This window comes from Astyanax mexicanus, chromosome 13, assembly GCF_023375975.1.
Source record: "Astyanax mexicanus isolate ESR-SI-001 chromosome 13, AstMex3_surface, whole genome shotgun sequence".
NCBI lineage: Eukaryota > Metazoa > Chordata > Actinopteri > Characiformes > Acestrorhamphidae > Astyanax > Astyanax mexicanus.
Window position 1 is genome coordinate 51,016,493 of NC_064420.1, and position 27,241 is coordinate 51,043,733.

Sequence of the window (27,241 nt, forward strand, 5' to 3'; positions counted from 1 at the left end):
TAATAATAATTTACTATATATAATTTAATTTATTCCGAACTCTGATTGGCTGCTCTCTGAGAGACACAGGAGATACAGATCAGGCTGTAAAACACCAGAGTTTTCTTTTACAGTGTGAGATGAATGGTGTGTGTGTGTGTGTGTGAGTATGTGTGTGTGTGTGTGTGTTATTTGAGGAAAGCTTTATAAAGCAGGTGTGATCGGCTGGTGTCTCGCTCGTTCTCCAGGCAGAAGAGCAGATCCCTGAGGTTAACCCGAGTGATGCGCTGCCGGGAGAACTGCCGCGATCCCCCCGAACCCACCGAGCACAACCCACCAGAACCAGCAGAACACACCCCCTAAACACACAGAGAGAGAGAGAGAGAGATGAACATAATATTAATTTTTAAAAAAGTAGATGAAAAGTATTTATTTACAGATTTGCCATTTTTGTCATACATATATTTTTTAGATTATCAAACATATTTTAATATCAGACAAATTAACCTGAATAAACACAAAACAGTTTTTAAAAGATTCGTTCCCATAATAAAAACTGGAATAAAAACTGGGTTTTATATTTACTCAGATTACAGGGTTCATACGCCTTTTACAGGGTAAAATTCCAGCACTTTTAAGGCCCAATTTCAAGTTTTTCCAGCACCTTTCAGCTGTGGTAAATGAATGATAATGCTGATATCTCAAAACTGCGATTCAGCGACAATACAATATATCGCAAAACTATTCTCCACACTTCACAGTGACTATGTTACTGAGTCAGTCAAGATACTTCCAAGTAATTAAATAAAGGAATTATGGATTTATTGGTGTCCGTTTCACAATTTAAATACCAATGTTCTTCACCATATGTTTACCCTATTAATTTGATTGAGCAGTTACTGTAATATGTCAAATTTGGGGGTGAGCTGAGAGCATTTGTACACATACATCCATTCAAAATAATAGATTTGCTTTTTGTCACACTGCAAAATATAGTATTATGTTTATGTGAACGCAATCAGGATTGTGTTTGGTAATTGCAGAAGGAGAAGAAACTTAATCAAATGTTTTATAATTCAAAATGTATCACCTGTCTGTAGAGTTTGTTTGCTTGATTGGGTCAATAATGAAACTGAGGCACAAAAGATCACTAGGTAAATAACTTTCAATCATTTTTTACTGAATGTAGAGATGGGTAACCCAGGTCCAGAACCAGGTACCAACCCCCTGAGCGGCTCTGCTGCAGATAAAAAAGCCTGGGTTGGATTTTTACTTTCTGGACCTGGGTTACCCACCTGTACACCTACAGTCATAGTTTGCTTGAGTGTAAAAAAGTAATAAATAATGTAATAAAACTACATTTTTTTTTTTACAGTTAAACATACACTAGGGTAGCAGCGCTCGTTTCACGGCGCTGAAGTAGAGCTTAGATTCTCTGCCCGAACCCGACCTGACCCGAGATTTCCCACCACATTCCTCGGGGCAGGTCGGGTCGGGCTCCAGAAAATAGTCTTAGATGTAAGCATCTGTTTTTTAATTATATTTTTATTTTTAATTAAAAATACAAAAATAACGAAAACTGAAAGTGAAACTAAACTACTTTATTTATAAGCGCTGTTTTCACTCCCGCAGTTGTACAGCGGGGGGTGTTGTGCCGATTCTGTCCGCGAAGCGGGAGTCGGATTCAGCAGAGAGTCGGATTCGACACAACAGCGGCAGCGCCTCGCGGTGTTAGTTGTTAGCGCTCGCGCTAGCCGCAAAGTACGACAGAAAACACTGAGGGAGCTGCAGAGTTATGTGTAGGACTAGAATATGAACACGAGGAGATAAAAGAGAACCTTTACCTGTGAGTAGCTCACATCAGAACAAGCAAATCTCTCTCTCTCTCTCTCTCTCTCGCTGTGTCTCTTTCTCTGTTTCTCTCTCTCGCACGTGAACGCCTCCGCGTTTGACCTGCAGCACTGTGTTTAGCTGTTCTTAAAAATCATTTTAATTAAATAATAGTTCTATGCTTCTATGTTACAGTGTTATTTAACATAATTCAGATCATATTTCGCTCATTTAATCAGCCCGAAAACAGACAGTTTATGGGGCGGGGCGGGTCGGGCTCATGATGACAGTTTATGGTTCAGGTCGTGCTCGGGCAAAACGTGCACGGGCTCGGGCTGGGTCGGGTCGGAATTTTTGGGCCCGATCTAACCTCTACGCTGAAGTGGACCCAACAGCAGTTGGTTGGAGGACGGTAACTCCACGTTAACAGTGCCGTGCTGGCTTTAGCCTAATAGTATATTATACGTGTAACCCTGGATTATTATTATTGTTATTTAGATAAACCCAAAGCTTGGCTTTTAGCATAGCTAGCTAACTCTCCTGCTGTCTGTGTTTGAAAAACACAGAGGTGCAAAAAGAGCTGATTCCTCATGAACCAACTCTTCTTGGATTACGAAAAAGAACCGGACTTTTAGTCTCACATACGTGGCGGAGCGAGCGAAGCCTTTTTTGATATTAAAGTGTTTTTATTCTAAAAAAATGTAAGTTTGATAAAAAAAAAAGGCGAAAGAAATCTGTAAAATATATTTTTACAGTATTTTTTATATATATATTGATGATAACGGGGATTATGGGAGTTTTGGGTGTAAATGGTATAGAGCTTTAATACCTCTGGTCCTGATCCGCTGGCCGGAGAATCCACTTTCCGCTTCTTTCTGGGTCCAATCGCAGCCAGAGCCGTCAGATTCGCATCCCTCTGCCTCATCTGAGCCAATTCCTGCTGCTGCATCTGTTACACACACAAACACACACACACACTTAAGATCTGCACCGGTTTCAGCTCACAGAAACCCGGTCCGTTTGTACAGTGTTGTGGTTCTGGTACCTCTTTGGCTTTCTGTTTGAGGCGGAGCTGCTCCGGGTCTTCTTGTCGGGATCGGGACTAAAACAGAGCAAAATCTCAAATTAACACATAAAATCATATTTTATATTTCTGTACCTTTTTAAAATGAGACTACCTTTATAAAGGGTTTATAAATGGTTTAAAATTTGTTTATTAATGGTTACTAATTAGGTTGCAAATGGCTTATAAATCATTAATAATCAGTTATAACACATACAGAGGACAACACTATAGACGGCTGTGTAATATAGTTCACTATTTGGCAAACAACAGGTCATTGTTGCCCTTTCTACGTATGTGTTATAACTGATTATTAATGATTTATATTGGTAAACTAATTGTAAACCATTTATAAACCCTTTTTAAGTCTTATTTTAAAGTGGTACCAATATTTCTGCACATTATTAAAATTCCTGAGGGTAAAATCTGATGTGTAATGATGCACAATAACCACAGATACACATTAACAAAAATAGGTTAATATCATTACTGATCTGATACTTAAACTGTGTAAAAAAATTAACTTTTATAACTTTTAAACAGTCTCAACAGCACCCCCTGCTGGGCTTAAACTGTTATAGTGGCCAAATGCTGTAATGCACTGATGTAAATTTAGACATTTAATTAAGTTACTAAAGAATAATTCAATTAATTTGTGTTGCTATATATTTTTAATACCATTTTTCTCATTTTTAGGGCATTTTTACACAAAAAAAAAATCCAGATTATATTTTGCACTGAGGTTCCTGAGTTTGTTAAGTTGTATATATAGAGTATTTAATCCGTTTAGTTTCGGTTTCACACTGCAGTTTAAGGTAACAGATTAAAGAACTTTACTACATTGTGTTTTCATCATCATCATCATCATCATCATCATCAGCTATGTGGGCGGAGTCTCTTTATAATTCTTAATGATAATTGGTTTGTCGGATGTTAGTTATGAGTTCAGGTGTTCAGGGAGCACCCCCGAAGCTGAATCAGTGTAAAAAGTCCTGTTTATAACCTACTATAACCTACAGTTACAGTAAATAAATTAACTCCCAATCTAGGCTTTGTGTTTAAACTGCTTTTTAACATTGGATACTTTGGTTCAGACCCCAACTGAAAAGTTTTAAAGGGTAACTATAAACCCTCTGATTTTAGCTGAGACTCCATCCTAGGGGTGGGCGATATGGCCCTAAAATAATATCACGATATTTCATGGTATTTTCGTGATAACGATACTCTTGCCGATATGACAATACACTTAAAAAAAATAATAATAAATAAATATTTCAAAAATACACTATACACCTCAAGAAAATAAAAAAATATATAAATATATATATTTTTTTCATTATTACATACAATATAATACTGCACAGCCCTTTATTAAAAACATATTATTAAAAAATACAAGAATTTGATCAGATTTGTAACAGAAGTCAATGATCCAGAATCTCGTCATGATACTAATAATAATGCACTCTAAATAAATGATACTGGACAGATATAATCGGTCTCTAGTAGATATATATATATATATATATATATTTTTTATATATTATTATTATATATTTTAGGATATAATATTGTTCACGATGTTTAAAAATGTTGACGATATTATCGTGTACGATACGATATGGCGATACACCCCTACTCCATCCTCAGCTCAAATTTAAAAAATGCTTAAAAAAAGGGAGGAGTAGTTTGGGAGGGGTGTTGGGTGATGTATGGGTTTAGGGGCGGGGCAGGAGGGAGAGCTGATTGGCTGAGCTGCAGCAGCAGCAGTGTGCCTCTGATAGCAGGGGGGCGGGATTATTGATTGTGTATTAATGACCAAAGCACAAGCAAACGTCATCTACGCCTATAGCACTACTATAAATTTAAAGAGTGTGTGTGAGATTACCTTTGCTGCTTTCATCAGAATCTCTCTCTCCTGCTCTTCTTTCCTCTGTTTCTCCATCTGATCCAGCTGCTCGAAGAACTTCAGCTGAGCCCGAACGTCGCTCACCTGCTCGTGCCGCTCGTCCTCCTGAGACGATAGTAAAAACAATACAATTAATAAAACTAATCAATTAATAAGGATTTGTTCATTTCGAACCTCACCGAAATCATGTATTAGCTTTGTAGTACATTTATGGAGCTAAATCAGTGCCAAAAGTATGTAAATAAAGAAAACATACTCTGTAAATAATATACTACATGTTAAATAGAGCAGCACATTATTATTATACCCCCATCTTAAGAAATTTAAAAACACAAAGCTATTAAGAGAGCTATTATTCACTAATGGAGAGAAAACATGGAACACTGGTGAACCTTCCCAGGAGTGACCGGCCTACGGAAAACAAAATTACACCAAAAGGGCATGAACAACTCATCCAGGAGGTCCGCTAAATGTAATGTAATGTTAAAACTCATCATAAGGTACCTTATAAGGGACGTTCCTCTGCTGGGCCACCTGAGTCACCTTCTCCAGAAGGTTCTGCAGCCTCTGCTGAGCGGCGTGAGAGACGATGCTGACCACGTCACTGCCCAGCTCCGAGATACCGAACTTCTTACCTGCAGAGGAGAGAGATATATTTATATATAACACAGGGGGTGAGTGATTTCTAATTTTCTCCTGTTTTTCCCCCCTATTCATCTGGCTAATTGTCAACTGTATATCCTCTATTTCACTAGTGATGCTCCTACACCAGGAGGGTTAAGAAGACCAGCAAACGCCTCCTCCGATACATGTGAAGTCAAACTCCGCCTCTTTTTGAACTACTGCTGATGCTGTAGCATTGCCGAGTAGCATCACAGCGATAACGCTCGGAGGAAAGCGCAGCGACTCGGTTCTGATACATCAGCTCACAGATGCAGCCCTGTGCTGATCCACATCACCCTAGGAGTGATGAGGGGAAAGAGAGAGCGCCATCTACTGTACTGTACCCACCCAGAGAGAGAGCAAGACCTATTTTATTATTGTGCTCTCTCAGGGCTCCGGCAGCTGTTGGCAAGCTGCATGACTAGGATTCGAACCAGCAATCTCCTGATCATAGTTGGACAGGGTTCATACACTTTTTAACCACTAAATTTCCATGACTTTTCCAAGCCTTGAAGGAAAATTTTCAAAACCATTCAGTCTTTAAAATATCAGCGCAGACATGAACAATAAAACAATAAAACAAATCCATGTTAAAACTGATTATAGTCTCTTCCTTTAAACATTACATTACTTTTAAAACCAAATTTGCTTTTCTTAGTCGATAAACAGAAACACTAAGATTTGTAGAGCAAATTTCCATGACTTTTCCAAATAATCCTGGGTATTTTTATTTTTCCAAAACTTATCCAGGCCTGGAGAAATTGCTATCTTAAAATTCCATGACTTTTCCAGGTTGTCCGTGACCGTATGAACCCTGGTTGGACCACCAGACACTCGCAAGATACAGTTTTAATGCACAGTTAAATATAAAAGTGTGAGAGTCTCACCGATCTGCAGGATCCTGCTGTGCAGAGCGCCGGTGTACAGGAACGCTTCATCCTTACAGGACCGGGTCACCGCCCCCACCAGCTCAGAGTTCGTCGCCAGGATCCGATCACTCTCCTCAGACAGGTTCACTCCAGCCATGGAGGCCACGTCGTTAATATCATCATCATCCCTGCAAATAATCACACACAATACAAGCAAACAAGCGTGATTACAAGTGTTTACACTAGGGGTGGGCGATATGTCTCTAAAATAATATCACGATATTTCAGGGTATTTTTGTGATAACGATATACTTGGCGATATAGGAAAACTAAAATAGTTCATTCATTTCAGGAATATAGTATAACAGTATAACAGAATAATAATAATGTGGCAAAATATATAATATAGCATAAATATAAAATATAATGCAGCAAAAGATATTGCAGAATATTTAGTGCATGCATATAAACTGCAAACTAAAATAATTATACAATAAATACACCTAAAGCTTCACAGTAAATAATGAGAACATCTCTATTATCATGATATGGATTTTTAATATCATGATATTTCTGTGTCACGATATATTGTATATTATAATATTAATATTGCCCACCCCTAGAGCAAATAAAACAAAAAACCTGATTAATTTCAATTAATACGATCTTGCCTGAGGGCTTTTATTATGAAGCCCAAAATGGGGGACTAGCCACAATGGAACTAACTGGCTATGCTTACTGTTTTCCCGAGATTAACTAATTACTGATGTTTGATATCAGAACAATGTTACTGTGCTGTTAGATGTGCTAAGTTCCGCTGTTTGATCTGATATGTATATGATACCAATACACAACTCAGATCTTTTATTATAAAAAGGTAAAAACACTGACTTTAGATCATTTTTATAGAATTATTGTTCTATCTATTGTCCACCTCCAAACTCAAAAATATTTTACACATAAATTTTTACAACAAAAAAAAAAGTTATGATTCATTTAAATCTGATGTTAGATTTATTATCTGCTTTCTAATCTGCTCTTTCTGATTTATTGATTATAAGATGTTATAGAATGTAATAAACTCCTTGTTATTGATAAGATACGTGTAGAAGCCCGTGCTGAAATGCTGAACAGCGCTGCAGAGTGTTGTTAAGAAGAGCAGGTCTGATCACTCGCTCCTTTAGGTAGCTCACGCCACCTGATAAGACTAATTAGCATTAACGATTGTATACAATATACTATCGCCCAGCCCTATTAAACACACTTTTAATCATGACTATATGCACTGTAAATAAACACTGTACTCAATATATTATATCAGTATTAATACAATTTAAAATGATAATGATGATTAATCACTGACCCAGAGTTTTAATCAATCAGTTTCCAACAGGAGATGCCAGGCTAAGGCTACTCGCTTTAAAAATCTGTCATTAACCAATTAAATAATTTAAAAAATGTAGATGTTATTTACACATTTAACCCTCTATGGAAAATATTTATTTTTTGAAAGCTCAGGCGTGCCTTTTTATGTGATTTTTGGGTTTTCATTGGCTGTAAGCCATAATATACACTTAAAATAGATCACTCTGTGTTTAATACATCTATATAATATATGAGTTTCACATTTTTAACTTAATTACTGAAATAAAGTAACTTTTCAATGATTGAATGATGAATTTTTTGGTTTTAAACAGGTACAGCTTTTTAGAAACACAGCCACCTTCAGTGCCTACATCATTAAATCATACATATTTACATAGCAGTATTTATATTAACCGCTGTTACAAAACTGCTTTAGAGAAAACTCCCTGATATATGAATGCTGTAATAAGGTGCACCAACCTGAAGGTGGCGCCGCCTGCATCTTTTAATTTGGCCTTCTGGAGAGCAGAGGGCAAAGACTGAGACCCGGGTACAGACAACACCTTACTGCCCACAGAGACCGCCGTCTTCATCATACAGCCTGAGAGACAGAGACAGAGAGACAGAAACAAAGAGAGAAACAGAGAGACAGAGAGAGAGAGAGAGAGAGAGAGAGAGAGAGAGAGAGAAAGAGAGACAGAGAGAGAGAGATAGAAAGAGAGAGAGATAGAAAGAGAGACAGAGAGAGAGAGAGAAAGAGAGAGAGAGAGAGAGAGAGAGAAAGAGAGAGAGAGAGAGAGAGAGAGAGAAAGAGAGAGAGAGAGAGAGAGAGAGAGAGAAAGAGAGACAGAGAGAGAGAGAGATGAAAAAATGTATTGCGTTTCAGGCTTTATATCTTGTCATCTCCACTCATGACCACTAGGTGGCAGCAGAACATTAATTATCAGCTCACCTGTTCAGATAACTACATGTGTCTAATCATTATCCATCCATCACTTTTCCATCATAAAATTACCACTTTTTTTACCCATACAGGACTAAGGAAAATACTTCTGTATGCTATATTGTCCCATTAATAATGGCAACAAGCAAGAGTATCAATTAAAAACCCTTTCATGCAATAATCAGGGTTGTAACACTTTTTTCATGACTTTTCCATGCATTTAAGGCAAATGTTCAGGACCATATGATTTTTAAATCAGTGCAAACATGCCCAATAAAACCAAAAATCAACTTAACCCTTTCAGACCCTGCATCCATTACAATGGACATCATGTATTTTCTTATTTTTGCAATTTTTTTTGTTGCACACAACACTAATTGAGACCTGTTGCTAATTAGAATAGACTAAAAACAAGCCAATGAAACAATATCTTAGCCCCGCCCACTGCACAAAAAAAAAATCCCAGCAAATTAAAAGAGCACTTTTTTACCACATTTATTTTAGTGTTCAATGATTGCTTGTGAACGAAAAGGTCAATATCAAATCCAAATTTCAAATGTTAAGCACATGCTTCCAATCCAATAGACATTGTTACTTACAAAATGTTACTTAATTTAGTTAATTGGGTATAACATTCGTTGAGATTTTATATTAGAATATATAAAACATAATTCAGGTCTGAAAGCGTTAAACTATAATCATAATCAATTGTTTTTCATGGCCGTTTGAACCCTGAATAATGATAATTTAACAGCATACAAACGATACACTCTTTTAAAGCACAGTGGACATTTAGACGATTTAGATTATTAAGATCATTAAGATATTTTAAATAAAATATTAAAAGCAGGGCTGATAGTGGAAACAATTCCTGAGCCTACACTTTTTTACTCACTCAGAAGAGCAGGGGTCCTGGCATATGTATGCAAAACACTTAATACTTTTACACTTTTTGTAAAATTGATTGGCCCAGATATTTAAACAGTCTGTGTTTACCCTGATCATCACTGCTGTTAAACAGATACAGCCGTATTTTCCCCTAAGAGAATATAATTTTAAAAAGCTTAATTATAGATTCTGGTGAATTTTGTGGAAATAAATGGACAACATTTAGACATGGAAAACCCAATAAACCCAATATAAGCCTAAATTACAGTATATTCAGTAATTGGTCCCTGCTTTAAACGAGAGTTCTGGTGTAAAATGGACTTTTGTTTGTAGTATTATATATATATTCTTGCAGATAAATCACTTTTCACACCGTTATCCAGCTCAAAGTAGATTCACGCTTAATTGGTAGAATCTGGAGAGCCCTGACATTTAAAACTGGTATGTCGGCTGAAGCTGCAGTCCAAGCACAAGACACATCCCGGCCACGCCTTCTTCATGTATACAGTATGTACTTCCATCTACATTGTACGCTCGTCACTCTACTGAGGCATCCAGAGAAGTAGCCAACGCTACGTGTTGTAAACAGTGGTGTTTAATAAGCTTCTTCTGCACTTTTTAAGTTATTAATGCCTGGTTTTAAATGTCAGGGCTCTCCAGATTCTAGTAAGGAGGTGTGGAGCTACTTTGAGCTGGATAACGGTGTAAAAAGTGATTTATCAGGGTAAATTATGCCCCGTATCTCCCAGTCTGAAGGGTGTTTGTTGGATAAACTGTTAAAATTTCTGGATCTCTGAACGCTGTGGGAGAACGGAGGTGTGCTATTCATCAAAGATAAGAACTTTTTATCATGTTTTACTACAATAAAAGTACATTTTACACCAGAGTTCTCCTTTAACTACTCACTTACCTGTCCAGCTACTGCCTGTATAAAAATTGAGATTATAGATAATATAGTTACGCCAAGAAACATCAGGGTCCACCAACACAGCTTCTCACACACTCCTCACCTGAGGGAAGCGTCTGCGTCTGCGTTCTGACCACAGGTGTGAACATACGAGGCTGACCCGGTCTCAGTGTGATCATCGGCGTCACCTGAGGCCCTCTGACCAGCGCCCCCTGCTGCTGAACTACCTAAACACACACAGAGAGAGAGAGAGAGAGAGAGAGAGAGAGAGAGAGAGAGAGAGAGAGAGAACGAGAGAGAAAGAGAGAGAAAACGAGAGAGAAAGAGAACGAGAGAGAGAGAGAACGAGAGAGAGAACTGTTTTGTAAAATGAAGTGTAATGGGATGTAATGAGTGCTACAGCAGACCAGTAGCTCTCCAGCCCAGAGGGTTGTTGAACCCAATTGCAGAACAGTTTATCTCAAAGCAGGTAAACCCAATAAGAAAGGAAACAATAAATAAATTAACACAAACCCGTAAATCCCAACCGTGTCGTCAGGGTCGCGCTCCAACACTACAGCTAGTGAATTATTGGGACACGATCAGGAAAAGCGCCCTTATATGAGACATGGAGCCCAAGAAAGGGTAGAAATACGAGAACATGCGGAAACTAAAGTCACACTGAGCGTGACAAAGAGAAAGACAGGGGAGGAATGTAAAGAAAAGCTCTCCAGAGAAGCGTTTTATTTCTTATTTATTCATAATCATTTACTATAGGTGATTAACAACCTCATGGGCCAGATGTTTCATGTTTGCCTATTGCCGACCCCTGCTGTAGAGTGTATCGGTATGAATTTGAGAAAGTTACCAGGTTGGGTTTGCTGTGTGTGTGCTGAGGCAGGCTGGCGATTGGTTGGTGAGCTGAGGTGGTGGGCGTGGTTAAGGTGGATGAAGTGGTCGAGGTGATGGAGGTGGTCTTGGTGGCAGCTGTAGGGGTCGCTGTGGGCGGGGCTATGGAGCGCTGCGTGGTGGGGGTGGATCCTGCCAGTACGGCGGAGGTGAGGGCGGGGGAAGGGGGCGTGGCCGTGGGGGGCGGGCCCAGCGGGAGCTGACTCTGCTGGATAAACAACACTGAATCCGGAGTCAGCTGACGTAGCGCCGGAAGACTCCTCTGAGAGAGAGAGAGAGAGAGAGAGAGAGAGAGAGAGAGAGAGAACAATTAAATAATTAAATAATTTTTAGCTCATTGCTATCTTACACCCCACCAACAGTCTATTTTCACTTCTTCCTCTTGCATTACTCCAGTAAAGAATTGATGGTATGTGGTTTTTTGCTTGGGGTGATCTAGACATGATTGGGCAGTAGACTGTTGTCAAGGTTTTAATCAGTCAGTGGCGCACCTGTATTTCCCGTCACCCAGACAGAAACACACTAGAAATGTACCTGAACACACCTCACTTTCAGACCACCACACCCATCAGTGTAGATATATTCAGAAGCTCTGACGCTATTTTAAAGGCTTGGGAGCAAGACTTGAAAATAAACTGTTGACGAGGTAAAAGACAGCAACGAGCATTGCCACGCGCCTTGCACAGGGTGTCCGATAGGGTCCAAGGTATACTTTTCCTGCTGTTACGAAAGCAAAGATACACTGACACTAATCATCATCATATTACTCTGATGTAAAACATTCAATTTCAAAAAGTCTCACAAATGAGAATTTTAATCATCTATAATACATAACTTTAATTGGCTGCTTTGCTTGTTCTTGGTTTCAGAATCTGCTTTAATCTGCTTTAATCTTTAATCTGCTTTAATCTGCTTTCTAATTCGATTTAATCTCTGCTTTCTAATCTGTTCTTTCTAATTTATTGATTATAAGATGTTATAGAATATAATAAACTCCTTGTTATTAATATGACGAGTGGAGAAGCCCTGTATGTTGCTCTGTAGTAATATAATACACCAGCCCTGCTTAAAATTGTTAAAAACAATGTGCAAATAATAACAGAAATTTCACCATATCATAATTAAAGTGCAAATTAGGGGTGGGCGATATGGCTCTAAAATAATATCACGATATTTCAGGGTATTTTTGTGATAACGATATACTTGGCGATATAGGAAAACTAAAATAATTCATTAATTTCAGGAATATAGTATAATAGTATAACAGAATAATCATAATGTGGCAAAATAAATAATATAGCATAAAATAATATAATGCAGCAAATAATAATGCAGAATATTTAGTGCATGCATATAAACTGCAAACTAAAACAATTATACAATAAACACACCTAAAGCTTCACAGTAAATAATAGACTACTTTTAAGAAAGAACATCTCTATTACCACAATATGGATTTTTAATATCATGATATTTTTGTGTCACGATATATTGTATACTATATAATATTGCCCACCCCTAGAGCAAATAAAACAAAAAACCTGATTTAGCATAACATTTTCATTAATACGATCTTGCCTGAGGGCTTTTATTATGAAGCCCAAAATGGGGGATTAGCCACAATGGAACTAACTGGCTATGCTTACTGTTTTCCCGAGATTAACTAATAACTGATGTTTGATATCAGATCAATGTTACTGTGCTGTTAGATGTGCTAAGTTCCTCTGCTTGATCTGATATGTATATGATACCTTTACATAACTCTGATCTTTGCTTATTAAAAGGTAAAAACACTGACTTTAGATCATTTATATAGATTTTTTGTTCTATCTATTGTCCACCTCCAAACTCAAAAATATTTTACACATACAATTTTACAATAAAAAAAAAAGTTATGATTCATTTAAATCTGATGTTAAATTTATTATCTGCTTTCTAATCTGTTCTTTCTGATTTATTGATTATAAGATGTTATAGAATGTAATAAACTCCTTGTTATTGATAAGATACGTGTAGAAGCCCGTGCTGAAATGCTGAACAGCGCTGCAGAGTGTTGTTAAGAAGAGCAGGTCTGATCACTCGCTCCTTTAGGTAGCTCACGCCACCTGATAAGACTAATTAGCATTAACGAGGAAAAGCACAAGCTGCTTATGGGTCATTAGTGGCGCTCCCCGCAGGTCAGAGGCTGCTGATCTCACTTACCTTAAGGAAAGGCACGAGGTAGGGCTGAGGTGAGGAGTTCAGCTCCCGGTACAGCCTGCTGGTGAAATCTTCCGCTTCCAGCTTTCCCTCCTATTAAAAAAATATATATAAATCAATCAATCAATTATTTAATCAATCAATCTGTCCTGTAATCACATTCATCGTAAAAGTTATAATAAAAGCCCTTCCACTATGATCAGGAGATCGCTGGTTCAAATCCCCGTCATGCAGCTTGCCATCAGCTGCCGGAGCCCCGAGAGAGCAAAGTTGGTCTTGTTCTCTCTGGGTGGGTACAGTAGATGGTGATGTGGATCAGCACAAGGCTGCATCTGTGAGCTGATGTATAAGAACCGAGTCGCTGCGCTTTTCTCCAAGCGTTAGCGCTGTGATGCTACTCGGCAATGCTAAAGCATTAGCAGCAGCTCAAAAAGAGGCGGAGTCTGACTTCACATGTATCAGAGGAGGCGTGTGCTAGTCTTCTTAACCCTCCTGGTGTTGGAGCATCACTAGTTAATGTTTATATGTTAAACATCAGTCAGTAACATATATACTGTAAATACTGTATATCTCTTTTAAAACTAAACCAGTATATTATAGCTTAATAGACCTAGCGTCCACATGTATGGACATCACATTTTGAGTTGTCTAGACTAAAACACTAAATTTTGCTCTACAAGGGCCCGGTGTCCTCTTATGAGGCCGTTACACTGTCACCTAGTGGTGGAGTAAGAGTTTAACACGTTACAGTTTTGATTTTGTTCAGAAATTTAAATGAACCATAAAGTAAAAAAATAAAATTTACTGTATTTATGTCTTTGTTATGTTCGGGCACAAAATAAATGTTTTGCATCATTACGAATTGCAACTTTATTGTGTTCTATCGAAAAATAAAACATCCTCGTATGTGGATATAATTTTTCTCAAAAAGTACATCATGTAAAGGAGCGCAAATAAAAAAAAGACAATTAAAAAAATGCATACCATGCAAGAGTTCAGGTCTAAGGAAGGCTAAATATTATATTAAAAACCATAATAATAAGAAGACGGTTACACTCCCAGAGGTTGTTTTTAGTAGATTCTAGACTACCGTATTTTTCGGACTATAAGGCGCACCGTATTATAAGACGCACTATCAAAGAACGCCTATTTTCTGCTATTTTTCCATACATAGGGCGCATCGCATTATAAGGCGCGTTAAGTGACACTAGAAAGGGTGCCTATATCAAAGTGAACAGGGGTGGCGCCATGTTTCCCTTCCCCCACCGGGGGTGGTTGCTTGCCGGTGGAGCGTCTCAGTATATACAAATCTAGCTCTTTCAAAGTCAAACGAGTGCTGGATATTAATCTACACAGATTCCTCTCCTGAAAACTGTTTATTTGGGTGAGTAACGTGCTTCAGTTTATTTACAGTAAGCTTAGATTTCCAGATGTCCACTAAGGCTTGCTGCACCAGCGTTAGCATAGCTATCCGCTAGCACGCTAGCTAGTCACCTAAACTAGTAAAGTTAACCCAAACTTAAACGACAGCGTTACACTGAGTAATCCTGCGTGTTCTGGTAAGACAGTGAGATATTAGCTAGCGATTCGTCCCCCGTAGCTTGTTTTAACACGGTAAACAAGCAGATTACAGGCTGATAAAACTCACCTCTGAGAGAGTTAGCGCTTAGCATCTAGCTAATGCTAGCCAGGCAAAGCAGCACAGACTTACAGGCCGATAACTCACCTCTGAACGGTGAACGCTTAGCGATTAGCATCTAACTCTAATAATACTGCTCCAGCAGTATTAAAAGTGCTAAATTTAGAAAATACTGATCTCTGAACAGTGAAAAAGCTAGCTAGCTAAGCGGTTAGCATCTAGCTAATGCTATTGCTGCTCCAGCCTCGGAGCGGCACGGCTCTGCACGGAGTGTGTGTTTACTGCTCCTTACACCTGACGGGTAAAATTTAGATAATACTGATCTCTGAACAGTGAATAAGCTAGCTAATGCTATTGCTGCTCAGCCTCGGAGCTGCACGGCTCTGGACTCTGTATAGCACTGAAACTCTGTATAACGCTGCACGGAGTGTGTGTTTACTGCTCCTTACAACCTGACGAGTAAAATTTAGATAATACTGATCTCAGTGAATAAGCTAGCTAGCTTAGCGGTTAGCATCTAGCTAATGCTATTGCTGCTCAGCCTCGGAGCTGCACGGCTCTGGACTCTGTATAGCACTGAAACTCTCTATAACGCTGCACGGAGTGTGTGTTTACTGCTCCTTACAACCTGACGAGTAAAATCCATACAAAAGGCGCACCGTATTATAAGACGCACTGTCAATTTTTGTGAAAATTAAAAGTTTTTAAGTGCGCCTTATAGTCCGAAAAATACGGTACTCTAATATGTCTTAAAGCGTAACTACACTCTAATACATTTCACACATACATTAATGGCTGAAACATTTTATAAAGTACAAATAAACCAAAAAGCTTGATGTTCTTTATTGCTGGTTTAGCATACAAATTTTCAGTAATATGATCTTGCCTGAGGGCTTTTATTATGAAGCCCAAAATGGTGGATTAGCCACATTGGAGCTGTCTACCAACTAACTGGTGATGCTAACTGATTTCCGAGATGAATAAATGGCTGATGTTTGATATTGTCCACCTCCAAACTCTCCAAAATCTTATGTTGCATAGTTTTCTGTGCTACATTTTAAATCATTTTTTGTTTAAATACTGTACGTTAAATTCTGCAAACAGTCAGTAGCTGCCAAACAGAACAGAATTAAGTATGAGGGTTTGAGATATGATGTATATAAATACATACCAGGAGATTTTTAACCAGCTCCTTCACGTTAGCTGCCGTTTCTGAGGACTGTTTACCGCTGGATGCCAACTTGATCAACGTGGATAGAAAGTTCTTACACTTTTTCACGTTTTCTAACGTTTCCTGCAAAAAAAAGAGCCAAGAAAATTAAGTAGGAATACACTGAATATTCAGCGACTAAAAGTTTTAAAATTTGGAAGAAAGCCCATTCAGCACTTTCACTCTGTAGAAACTTCGCACTAGAGCTCAAGCAGCCTGGACTGTGGAGATGCATATTTCATTTTCCAGCAGGACTTGGCACACTACCCACACTGCCAAATGTACCAATTGCTCTTAAGCACTATCTGGACGGGATTAGTTTCTCAGGGGTTTCTGGGGTAATTTTCTCTATTATAGGTTTTTATCCTCTGTGATTTTATTGCCGTCCAGAATGATTATTTACGTGTTTTTCTCAGACGTCCACTTTGGGCGCGCGTTTCCACGGAGATCCGCGTAAAAAGCACAACAGCAAGTGGAAATGGAGGAGCTACTGAATGCTGTGATGTCATGTGATCGAGAAATCCTAAAAACTCACTGGTCCTCCTGTTTTTTGCAGGAGTTTTATCACTAAAGAGTAGAAGTGTGAAATATTATTACACAGACGCCCCCTGAGAAAATATTCCCATCCGGATAGAGCTTTATATAATATTAAAATTTTCTGAGACACTGATTTTTGTTTATTTATTGGCTGTAAGCCACAATCATAAACAACAATAAAAGAAATAAACACTTACAATGGATCACTCTGTGTTTAATACACCTATATAATATACGAGTTTCACATTTTTAACTGAATTACTGAAATAAAATAACTTTACAATTATATTCCAATTTTTTGAGATACACTAGTAAATATAAAGCTGTTGGCTCCATGTCTAATGCCAGGCATGGGCTATAAAGGGATATAAACCCACAGTATTGAGTTGTAGAGCATGGAACTGTGGAACTGTGGACTGATGGAGCTTTTGGATGAAATGATTGAAGTCCTGACCTCATAAATACCCTCATAAATACCCAAATTCTTACAGCAACGCTGCTCCAAAAACTAGTAGAAACATTTCCTTCATTTAAGCAGCATTATGCAAGAATTGCTAATTTCCGGTCCTGTCCTTCTCCTACAGGTCAGGAGTGTAATTGACTTTTACTCCACTACAGTAAATACAGATCATGCTCTGAGCTCTGTCATGCGCCCCCTCGTGGACAGCTGTACACATGCATTTGTTGACAAGCAAAGAGAGATTCAGAGTCATAAAACATCTCAGACACTCTTTCTTACCGGAGTTACAGCGGTGGGAGGTGGAGGACCAGTAGGCGTGGGTCCAGCAGGGGTCACTCTTTGAGCTGCAGCCACTCCAACCTGGCCTGGTGAAGGTGTGCCAACAGGGGGCGCCGGTGTGCCTCCCAACATTATAGTATTCTACAACACACAACAGAGAATACTCAACTGAGAGTGTGACAAGAAATCACATACATAGCTTAAAAAAACTATATAAATTAGACATTTACAATTAAATGCAGATGCTATAAGACAATTCTGAGTAAAACAGCTTAATTTATGTTTTTTTTTTTTATTTCTAATTTCTTTCTTCCATTTTCTCCCCAATTTATAAGGCCAATTATATGTGAAGTCAGACTCCGCCTCTTTTTAAACTGCTGCTGATGCTGTAGCGTTGTTGAGTAGCATCACAGAGCTAACACTCGGAGGAAAGCAAAGCGACTTGGTTCTGATACATCAATCAGCTCACAGACGCAGCCTTGTGCTGATCCACATCACCCTAGGAGTGATCAGGGGAAAGAGAGAGCGCCATCTACTGTCTGTACCCACCCAAAGAGAGAGCAAGGACAACTTTGCTCTCTCAGGGCTGCGACAGCTGATGCCATCAGGCCTGGAAATCGCCATGTTTAAGATCCACGATTTTTTTTCAGGGTTCTCATGACCGATCGAACCCTGAACCTGAAGCTCATCTGCCCAGGAATTTAACCATGCAGACACACCAACGCAAAAGTATAAATGCACACAGTGGCGTAGGGCACTAATGCAGACTCAGCTGCAGACAATGCATTGATGCATCACAGACATATAAACCAGCATTTATTCTGTCTGTTACAGACCTGCAGTATTGGGGGTCTCTGGAGTGCAGTGGTGGGCTGAACCCCTGCAGGAACAGGAGAGCTCTGTTTGATTATAGTGGTGGGGGCCACCGGCCGCGTTATTAACGGGGTCCCAGGGGCCTGGAGGACAAAAAACAAAAATAAAAATAAAATTATTAAACAATCCTTTTTTTAAATCAATTTATCGTGCAATATAAGGACACAACCTAATGGATTAACCAATAATTATATTAATTCCTTATATTATCTTATATTATCTATAATTTTATTTGGTTGCAATTTACTCAACTTTTGCTTATGTAAGTTTTTTTTTCTGTAACTTACGAGAGTAACAAAATTTTAATATCCACTACTTTATACAGTATTGTCAATAAAAGTACTTTAACATTACTATACTCACTGTTACAATAACAGCACATTCATACCTGATTAACCACAACAATGTTCTGTGATTAACTGCAAATAATTGCGCTTGTTCTTCTAAAGACACATGTTTTTATAGTGGATATTTTAATGTAAATAAAAGAAGAAATAATTGGCTAAGTATAAAAAGAGCGTTTTCACACCTATAGTTAATTTCTATGGTCCAAATCAGTTGATAAGTTATTTTTTTATGTGTTTCACCTGCCCTAAAGCTCCCTATTGGAGCTGGAGCATTAGACGTGCAGCACAGATGTATTAAACGGAGTGATGCGGCTGAGAGCAGTGAACGCAGCACATACCACACTTAGTGTGTAAACAGCATGGAGCAGCAGAGACAGCGTTTGGCTGGCTATCATATCAGATTAAACTGTGTCCTATCAGCAGTTCACCTCAATTAATAAGGATTATATAGGATTGATCACGTTCTCACCACAAGCAAATCATTCCAAAAAAATAGGGTGAATCAGATTACAGTGGAAGTTACAGAAGGTCAAACCTGGTGGCATAATTATTGTGTTAAAAAAAAAAACGTGTTTCTCTAAACGAATTAACGCTTTAAATGTTGATAGCCTTAATAATTATGCTACTTTATTATCATAACATTAGTGGCATTACATGGCCTTAAAATTTCTATAATACAGTTTAAAGCAATTATTTCTGGCAAAATATGGTGTTTTTTATTAACTTTCTTTGTTAATAATGAATAAATATTGTATATTATATTAAAGGGCATGAACACCTTCAAGGGATGTGTGCAACACTTTTCATATTGTAATTATGAAGACTTTATTTCTCTATTGTACAATTATATAAAACTATAATCAAAGAGAAGAAAAATGCTGCAAACAAATTAATCATTCTAGCTCACAACAATCATTAAATCTGAATAGAAGACAATCGTGTGCCATTGCCATAATAAACAAAATATTTTAAATATAATATATTTTTAACAAAATAAGACACAGAATGACTTGGATTATTTTAATAATATTAATATTTGAATAGAACTGTGTATCTCTGCACCTGTAAAAGCAGTCAGGGGTGTTACTGTTACCTGTACGGAGGTAATGTGGACAGGTGGAGTGCTGGTGGGGGTTGTGGGTCTCTGGGCCATGGCGCCCTGAGTCTGAGCCTGCATCTGAGCCAACGTCTGCTGATGGATCATCAACAACTGACCACTTTCACTACGCACCAGGACCATACCTACACACAAACATCATAATCAGAATGAGTGTATGGATTATATGAACATTATAAACATTATAGAGCGCCCCTACACTTCCTGTAGTGTATTACATTCTGTCAGAATGAGCGTGTTGTGGATCATGTGAACATTATAGAGCATTATAGAGCGCCTCCTAAACTTCCTGTAGTGTATTACATTCTGTCAGAATGAGCGTGTTGTGGATCATGTGAACATTATAGAGCGCCTCCTAAACTTCCTGTAGTGTATTACATTGTCAGAATGAGCATGTGGATCATATGAACATTATAGAGCATTATAGAGCGCCCCTACACTTCCTGTAGTGTATTACAGTCTGTCAGAATGAGCATGTGGATCATATGAACATTATAGAGCATTATTGAGCACCCTCTACACTTCCTGTAGTGTATTACAGTCTGTCAGAATGAGCATGTGGATCATATGAACATTATAGAGCATTATAGAGCACCCTCTACACTTCCTGTAGTGTATTACAGTCTGTCAGAATGAGCATGTGGATCATATGAACATTATAGAGCATTATTGAGCACCCTCTACACTTCCTGTAGTGTATTACAGTCTGTCAGAATGAGCGTGTTGTGGATCATGTGAACATTATAGAGCATTATAGAGCACCTCCTAAACTTCCTGTAGTGTATTACAGTCTGTCAGAATGAGCATGTGGATCATATGAACATTATAGAGCATTATTGAGCACCCTCTACACTTCCTGTAGTGTATTACAGTCTGTCAGAATGAGCATGTGGATCATATGAACATTATAGAGCATTATAGAGCACCCTCTACACTTCCTGTAGTGTATTACAGTCTGTCAGAATGAGCATGTGGATCATATGAACATTATAGAGCATTATTGAGCACCCTCTACACTTCCTGTAGTGTATTACAGTCTGTCAGAATGAGCGTGTTGTGGATCATGTGAACATTATAGAGCATTATAGAGCACCTCCTAAACTTCCTGTAGTGTATTACATTGTCAGAATGAGCGTGTTGTGGATCATGTGAACATTATAGAGCATTATAGAGCGCCCCTACACTTCCTGTAGTGTATTACATTCTGTCAGAATGAGCGTGTTGTGGATCATGTGAACATTATAGAGCATTATAGAGCGCCCCTACACTTCCTGTAGTGTATTACAGTCTGTCAGAATGAGCATGTGGATCATATGAACATTATAGAGCATTATAGAGCGCCCTCTACACTTCCTAAACGTTTAATGTTAAAATAGTTTATTTATTTTATTGTTGATGATTATGAAGCTATTGTTGATGATTATTGTTTATTGTTGATGATTATGAAGCTTACAGCCAATGAAAACCCAAAAATCAGTGTCTCAGAAAATTAGAATATTATATAATAAGACCAATTGGTACTTTTGGCAGTGTGCCAAGTCCTGCTGGAAAATGAAATCCTCATCTCCATAAAAGTTGTTATCAGCAGAGGGAAGCATGAAGTGCTGTAAGATTTTCCGGGAAACACTGGGATTTCATTTTCCAGCAGGACTTGGCACACATTTTTTAACTGAATGAATTACTGAAATAAAGTAACTTTTTAATGATATTTGTTGATATTTTTCGAGATGCACTAGTAAGCTTTAATTAATTAGCTCCACTTATCTCCAGTACAAGGTTGGTTGTTGGGGTTTTATTGCCACTCCAGCACAAAATTAGGCTATTTGTGGCCTACACTTGGTTTTATATGTGTAGGTATAGTAGAGTTTATTCAAAGATTATCTCCAGTACAAAGCACTACTCTGGCTGATTGACTGCATTTTGCGTAATGGTGGGAAATGGCATAAACACTCTTGAAACTATCGCTTTAATACAGCAGATGATGCAGTTCAGTCAGTGATCAGATCTTTACCTGGTGGGAGCTGGATATTGTGGACGCTAGGCTGGTTCTGTTGGGGGGGCGGGACTCTCGGGGCTAGAACCTGCGGAGCGATGGCCCGAATAGCTCCGGCGCCGGCCGCCACCGCTCCTGGCACTGTAATCCTGCCCCCAGTCTGCATTATGGGGCCTCTGATTGGCTGAACCACTGTGGTAGGGGCCTGAGCCACAGTCTGTAGGGCTTTGGGCGAGTCCACTCTGTGGCTCTGTGCCACCGTTATCGTGGTGGGCAGGTGCACGGCGTTCACCGCGGCTCCGTTCGGCGGCGCCACCGTCACCTGGGTTTGCATAGGCGGCCTGACCAGCGCCACGGTGGGTCTCGTGGTCAGGCCGGGGGTCTGCGCCGAGATCACAGTGGAAGTGTTCATCAGAGAGGTCTGGATGACGGTGCCGGACGGCGGGGGCGGAGCTTTGAGAACGCAGCCGGGTCCGTTGTTGACGGCGGCGCCGGGGGTTGGGGGTACTGGCGCTGGTGAGGAGGACGTGTTGGAGAAAGCTGCCGAGTCGTGAGAGTTCACCACCATCACCATATTACTGCCGTTCAGGGTGGCACCTGTCGGCGCACCGATTGGCGCACCGGTTGGCGCAGCTCTCTGCCCACTGACCGGCGTGTGGTTGAGCGTGGGAGCTGGTCCGAGTCCCTGTTTGAGGTGCCCAGGTGTACCCGCGCCAATGCTCTGCAGTCTGGCACCAGCTGGCACTCTCGCTCCTGATTACATAATAACAACACAGGGCACAAACAATAATAAACCATACTGAAGTTATAAAGAGTGTTAACATGAACTCAAACATCCAATCAGATCATTATTTTAGTCATATAAACCAGTTCTGCACAATATAGCATTTCAATTTCATTTAAATGACTTTCTTTTAAACTTTTTACTTATAATTTAACATCCACCAGATGAACGACAGTATCTAACCAATAACATTAATTTTACTCTAATCATTCGTACACAGATTACGCCACCAACATTATGACATAATGTCAATCACGTACGTCAACAGCATATGTAATTGTGCATCTTTGCAGCTTATGTGCATGCACTACATATTCTGCATTTTAGATTTGTGGTAGACCTACAATATGCTTATATTATATTCTTTATTTTGTTATATTAGTCTTCTATACGTATTCTTGTTATATTTCTTTGGGTGGTTGGGGCGTATAATTAAGAAATTCTGATCAAGAGATATACTCTTAGCCAGAGTATTCTTGCATTTCTTGCATTCTTCAAATGTTGTGATTTAAGATAAACCAAATATTTAGAAACTGATTCATTTATCATGGCAAAAAATGGCAACTGGTGCTGGAAAAAGACTGGATTTGTGCATTCCTAACACAACCTACAATATATAGACCCAGGATAAATGTGGGGTGATTTTTTTTTTTTGATAAGGTGTGTATTAATAACTGTACAGATTACACTAGAATTGATAACTCTGCAGATTATAAAAGAAAAGTGAGAGATCAGCACAATTAGGCCAAAATAATATTAATGAAAATAATAAAGAAACATACTCTTGTTAGCTATAGGTTCTAGTTTTAGTTTTAGATAAATATATGGCTAATAACTCATCTATTCACATTTAAAATCCTATTTTCTGCACTTTTAGAAGCTAAAAGACTCTTACCAGGAGGTGCACTGCTCTAAACAACACTAATAAGCAACAACAGTTTCAAATCGCCTCACCCTTAGTATTGATACCTACATATATTATATTAGTATTGATAACTCTACAAAATATAAAATGATCAGTGCAACCTCAGACATTTTATCACCACTTATTAACTAGTTAGCTCAATAAATCCCAATAATTAGGCCATAATAGTTTTTATAACAATAATAAAGACACTCTGTGATAGCTGTAGGTTCTAGTTGTGGTTTTAGCTAACTACACGACTAATAACTCATCCATTCACACTTAAAATTCTATTTTCTGCACTTTTAGAAGCTGAAAGTCTCTCACCAGGAGGTGCACTGCCCTAAATAATACTAATAAGCAACAAACTCTAGGGTATTATCAATCCCCCTTAGTATTAATAACTATATATATATAATATTAGTATTGATAACTCTACAAAATATAAAATAAAAGTGAGTGATCAGTGCAACCTCAGACATGGTCCCATCAGAGACACCTGAACCCTTAGAACATAAACAGGTAATACACCTACAACACATCCTCACAGGTGGGTCATTTTATCACCACTTACAATAACTAGTTAGCTGAATAATCCCCAATAATTAGGCCATAATAATATTAATAACAATAATAAAGACACATTGTGTTAGCTGACAGATTCTAGTTGTGGTTTTAGCTAACTACACGGCTAATAACTAATCTATTCACATTTAAAATCCTATTTTCTGCACTTTTAGAAGCTGAAAGTCTCTCACCAGGAGGTGCACTGCTCTAAACAACATAAATAAGCATCAACAGTCATTTTGCCTAAATAAATAAACAATTAATAAACAAGTAATACACCTACAACAGGTTCTCAAAGATGGGTCATTTTACTCTCAATAATTAGGCATTAATACTAATGACAATAATAAAAGACACACACACTGTTAGCTATAGATTCTAGTTCTAGTTATTTTATTCCTATTAATTGGGTCAAAATAATATTAATAACAATAATAAAAGCACACTCTGTTAGCTATATGTTCCAATTATAGTTTTATTTAACTATACGACTAATAACTAAAAAAATAAAAAATAAGCAAACAACAGAGTCTTATCACCCACCCGTAGTATTGATAACTCTAGTCCCATCAGAGACACCTGAACCTTTAGAAGATAAACATGTAATACACCTGCAACACATCCTCACAGGTGGGATAATATAATCCCCACTTAATAACTAGTTATCTGAATAATCCCCAATAATTAGGCCAAAATAACGTTAATAACATGTAAGTTAGTTATAGGTTCAAGTTTTAGATAACTACCCGACTAATAACTCATCCATTCACACTTAAAATTCTATTTTCAGCACTTTTAGAAGCTTAAAGTCTCTCACCAGGAGGTGCACTGCCCTAAATATCAATAATATGCAACAAACTCTAGAGTCTTACCACTCCCCCTTAGTATTGATAACTCTACAGATTATAATAGTATTGATAACTCTACAGATTATATTAGTATTGATAACTCTACAAATTACAATAGTATTGATAACTCTACAGATTATATTAGTATTGATAACTCTACAAATTACAATAGTATTGATAACTCTACAGATTATATTAGTATTGGTAACTCTACAGATTATATTAGTACTGATAACTCTACAGATTATATTAGTATTGATAACTCTAAAGATTATAATAGTATTGATAACTCTAAAGATTATATTATTAGTATTGATAACTCTGCAGATTATATTATTAGTATTGATAACTCTACAGATTATATTAGTATTGATAACTCTACAGATTATAATAGTATTGATAACTCTACAGATTATATTAGTATTGATAACTCTACAAATTACAATAGTATTGATAACTCTACAGATTATATTAGTATTGATAACTCTACAAATTACAATAGTATTGATAACTCTACAGATTATATTAGTATTGGTAACTCTACAGATTATATTAGTACTGATAACTCTACAGATTATATTAGTATTGATAACTCTAAAGATTATAATAGTATTGATAACTCTAAAGATTATAATAGTATTGATAACTCTAAAGATTATATTATTAGTATTGATAACTCTGCAGATTATATTATTAGTATTGATAACTCTACAGATTATATTAGTATTGATAACTCTACAGATTATATTAGTATTGATAACTCTACAGATTATATTAGTACTGATAACTCTACAGATTATATTAGTATTGATAACTCTAAAGATTATATTAGTATTGATAACTCTAAAGTTTATAATAGTATTGATAACTCTAAAGATTATAATAGTATTGATAACTCTAAAGATTATATTATTAGTATTGATAACTCTGCAGATTATATTATTAGTATTGATAACTCTACAGATTATATTAGTATTGATAACTCTACAGATTATATTAGTATTGATAACTCTACAGATTATATTAGTACTGATAACTCTACAGATTATATTAGTATTGATAACTCTACAGATTATAAAAGAAAAGAGAATGATCAGTGCTACCTCAAACGTAGTCCCATCAGAGACACCTGAACCTTTAGAAGATAAACAGGTAATACACCTACAACACATCCTCACAGGTGGGATAATTGAATCCCCACTTAATAACTAGTTATCTGAATAATCCCCAATAATTAGGCTAAAATAATATTAATAATAATAATCACGAAGACACACAGAGTCTGTTAGCTAACGTTAGTTAGTTATAGGTTCTAGTTTTAGATAACTACACGACTAATAACTCATCCATTCACACTTAAAATCCTATTTTCTGCACTTTTAGAAGCTGAAAGTCTCTCACCAGGAGGTGCACTGCTCTAAATAACACTAATAATGATAATAAACAGAGCTTAAACAGCGGCAGCGGAGCTCACCTGCTCCCGCGCTCTCCTGCCCGGGTCTCGCGCTCTCCTGCCCGGGTCCCGTGTTGTTGTTATCGCGGGTTTGGGCGCTGTTGTCCCCCGCAGCGGCTCTGCGCTGCCCGCCGGGGGTCTGCAGCCTGCCGGCGAGCTTCCCGACTCCGGGGCCGATGAGCTGGGACTCCAAAGATCCGACTACCGCGCTCACCGCCGTCTCATCCACCTCCGCGCTAAAAAACACATCATCCAGCAGCTCCGAGCCCGCCGCCATCTTTCCCCTCCCTCACCCTCTCCTCCCCTGCGCCCTCAGCCCGCGCGCAGCCGCCGCTGATTGGCCGAGGCGGAGCTGACACGCCGACGCTGATTGGCTGCCGTGACATTTAAATGGCTTGGGCGACCGTTGAAATCTGTGAGAGGGAGTGTTATTATTATTTTACATATTATTATTTTTATATTATTTTATTATTATTTTATTAATATTATTTAATTCTAAATTAAAGTAAACTAAACAAATTAATAAAGTGTTTCACATAAAATAATACAAAATATTTTTTTTTTTTCATTTTTACCACCCGTTTTCAAACAACCAAAAACAAGCCACGCCTCTTTCTAGTATTCATTTATAACCTGTTATGATTGGCTATAAATGAAAAGGGCTGGTTCTGTTTTTTATGAGTAAAATAATAAAAATAATATAACTAATATCCGCCAATCCTAGCAC

General features: G+C 37.9%; 1 protein-coding gene across 1 annotated transcript; it reads right to left on the reverse strand.

The window, feature by feature from the left end:
- Positions 1–26,807, reverse strand: LOC103041700 (transcription initiation factor TFIID subunit 4). The gene is made up of 16 exons (XM_049463119.1): positions 26,536–26,807; positions 21,977–22,711; positions 19,942–20,090; positions 18,465–18,584; positions 17,629–17,769; positions 16,314–16,436; positions 13,507–13,596; positions 11,264–11,566; positions 10,520–10,643; positions 8,159–8,279; positions 6,332–6,501; positions 5,286–5,416; positions 4,761–4,886; positions 2,855–2,911; positions 2,639–2,758; positions 1–338 (listed from the first exon to the last, which is right to left on the reverse strand). The coding sequence occupies exons 1-16, from the start codon at positions 26,789–26,791 to the stop codon at positions 168–170; spliced, it is 2,937 nt and encodes a 978-aa protein (XP_049319076.1). The 5' UTR covers positions 26,792–26,807; the 3' UTR covers positions 1–167.
- Between the last annotated feature and the right edge of the window lie 434 nt (positions 26,808–27,241).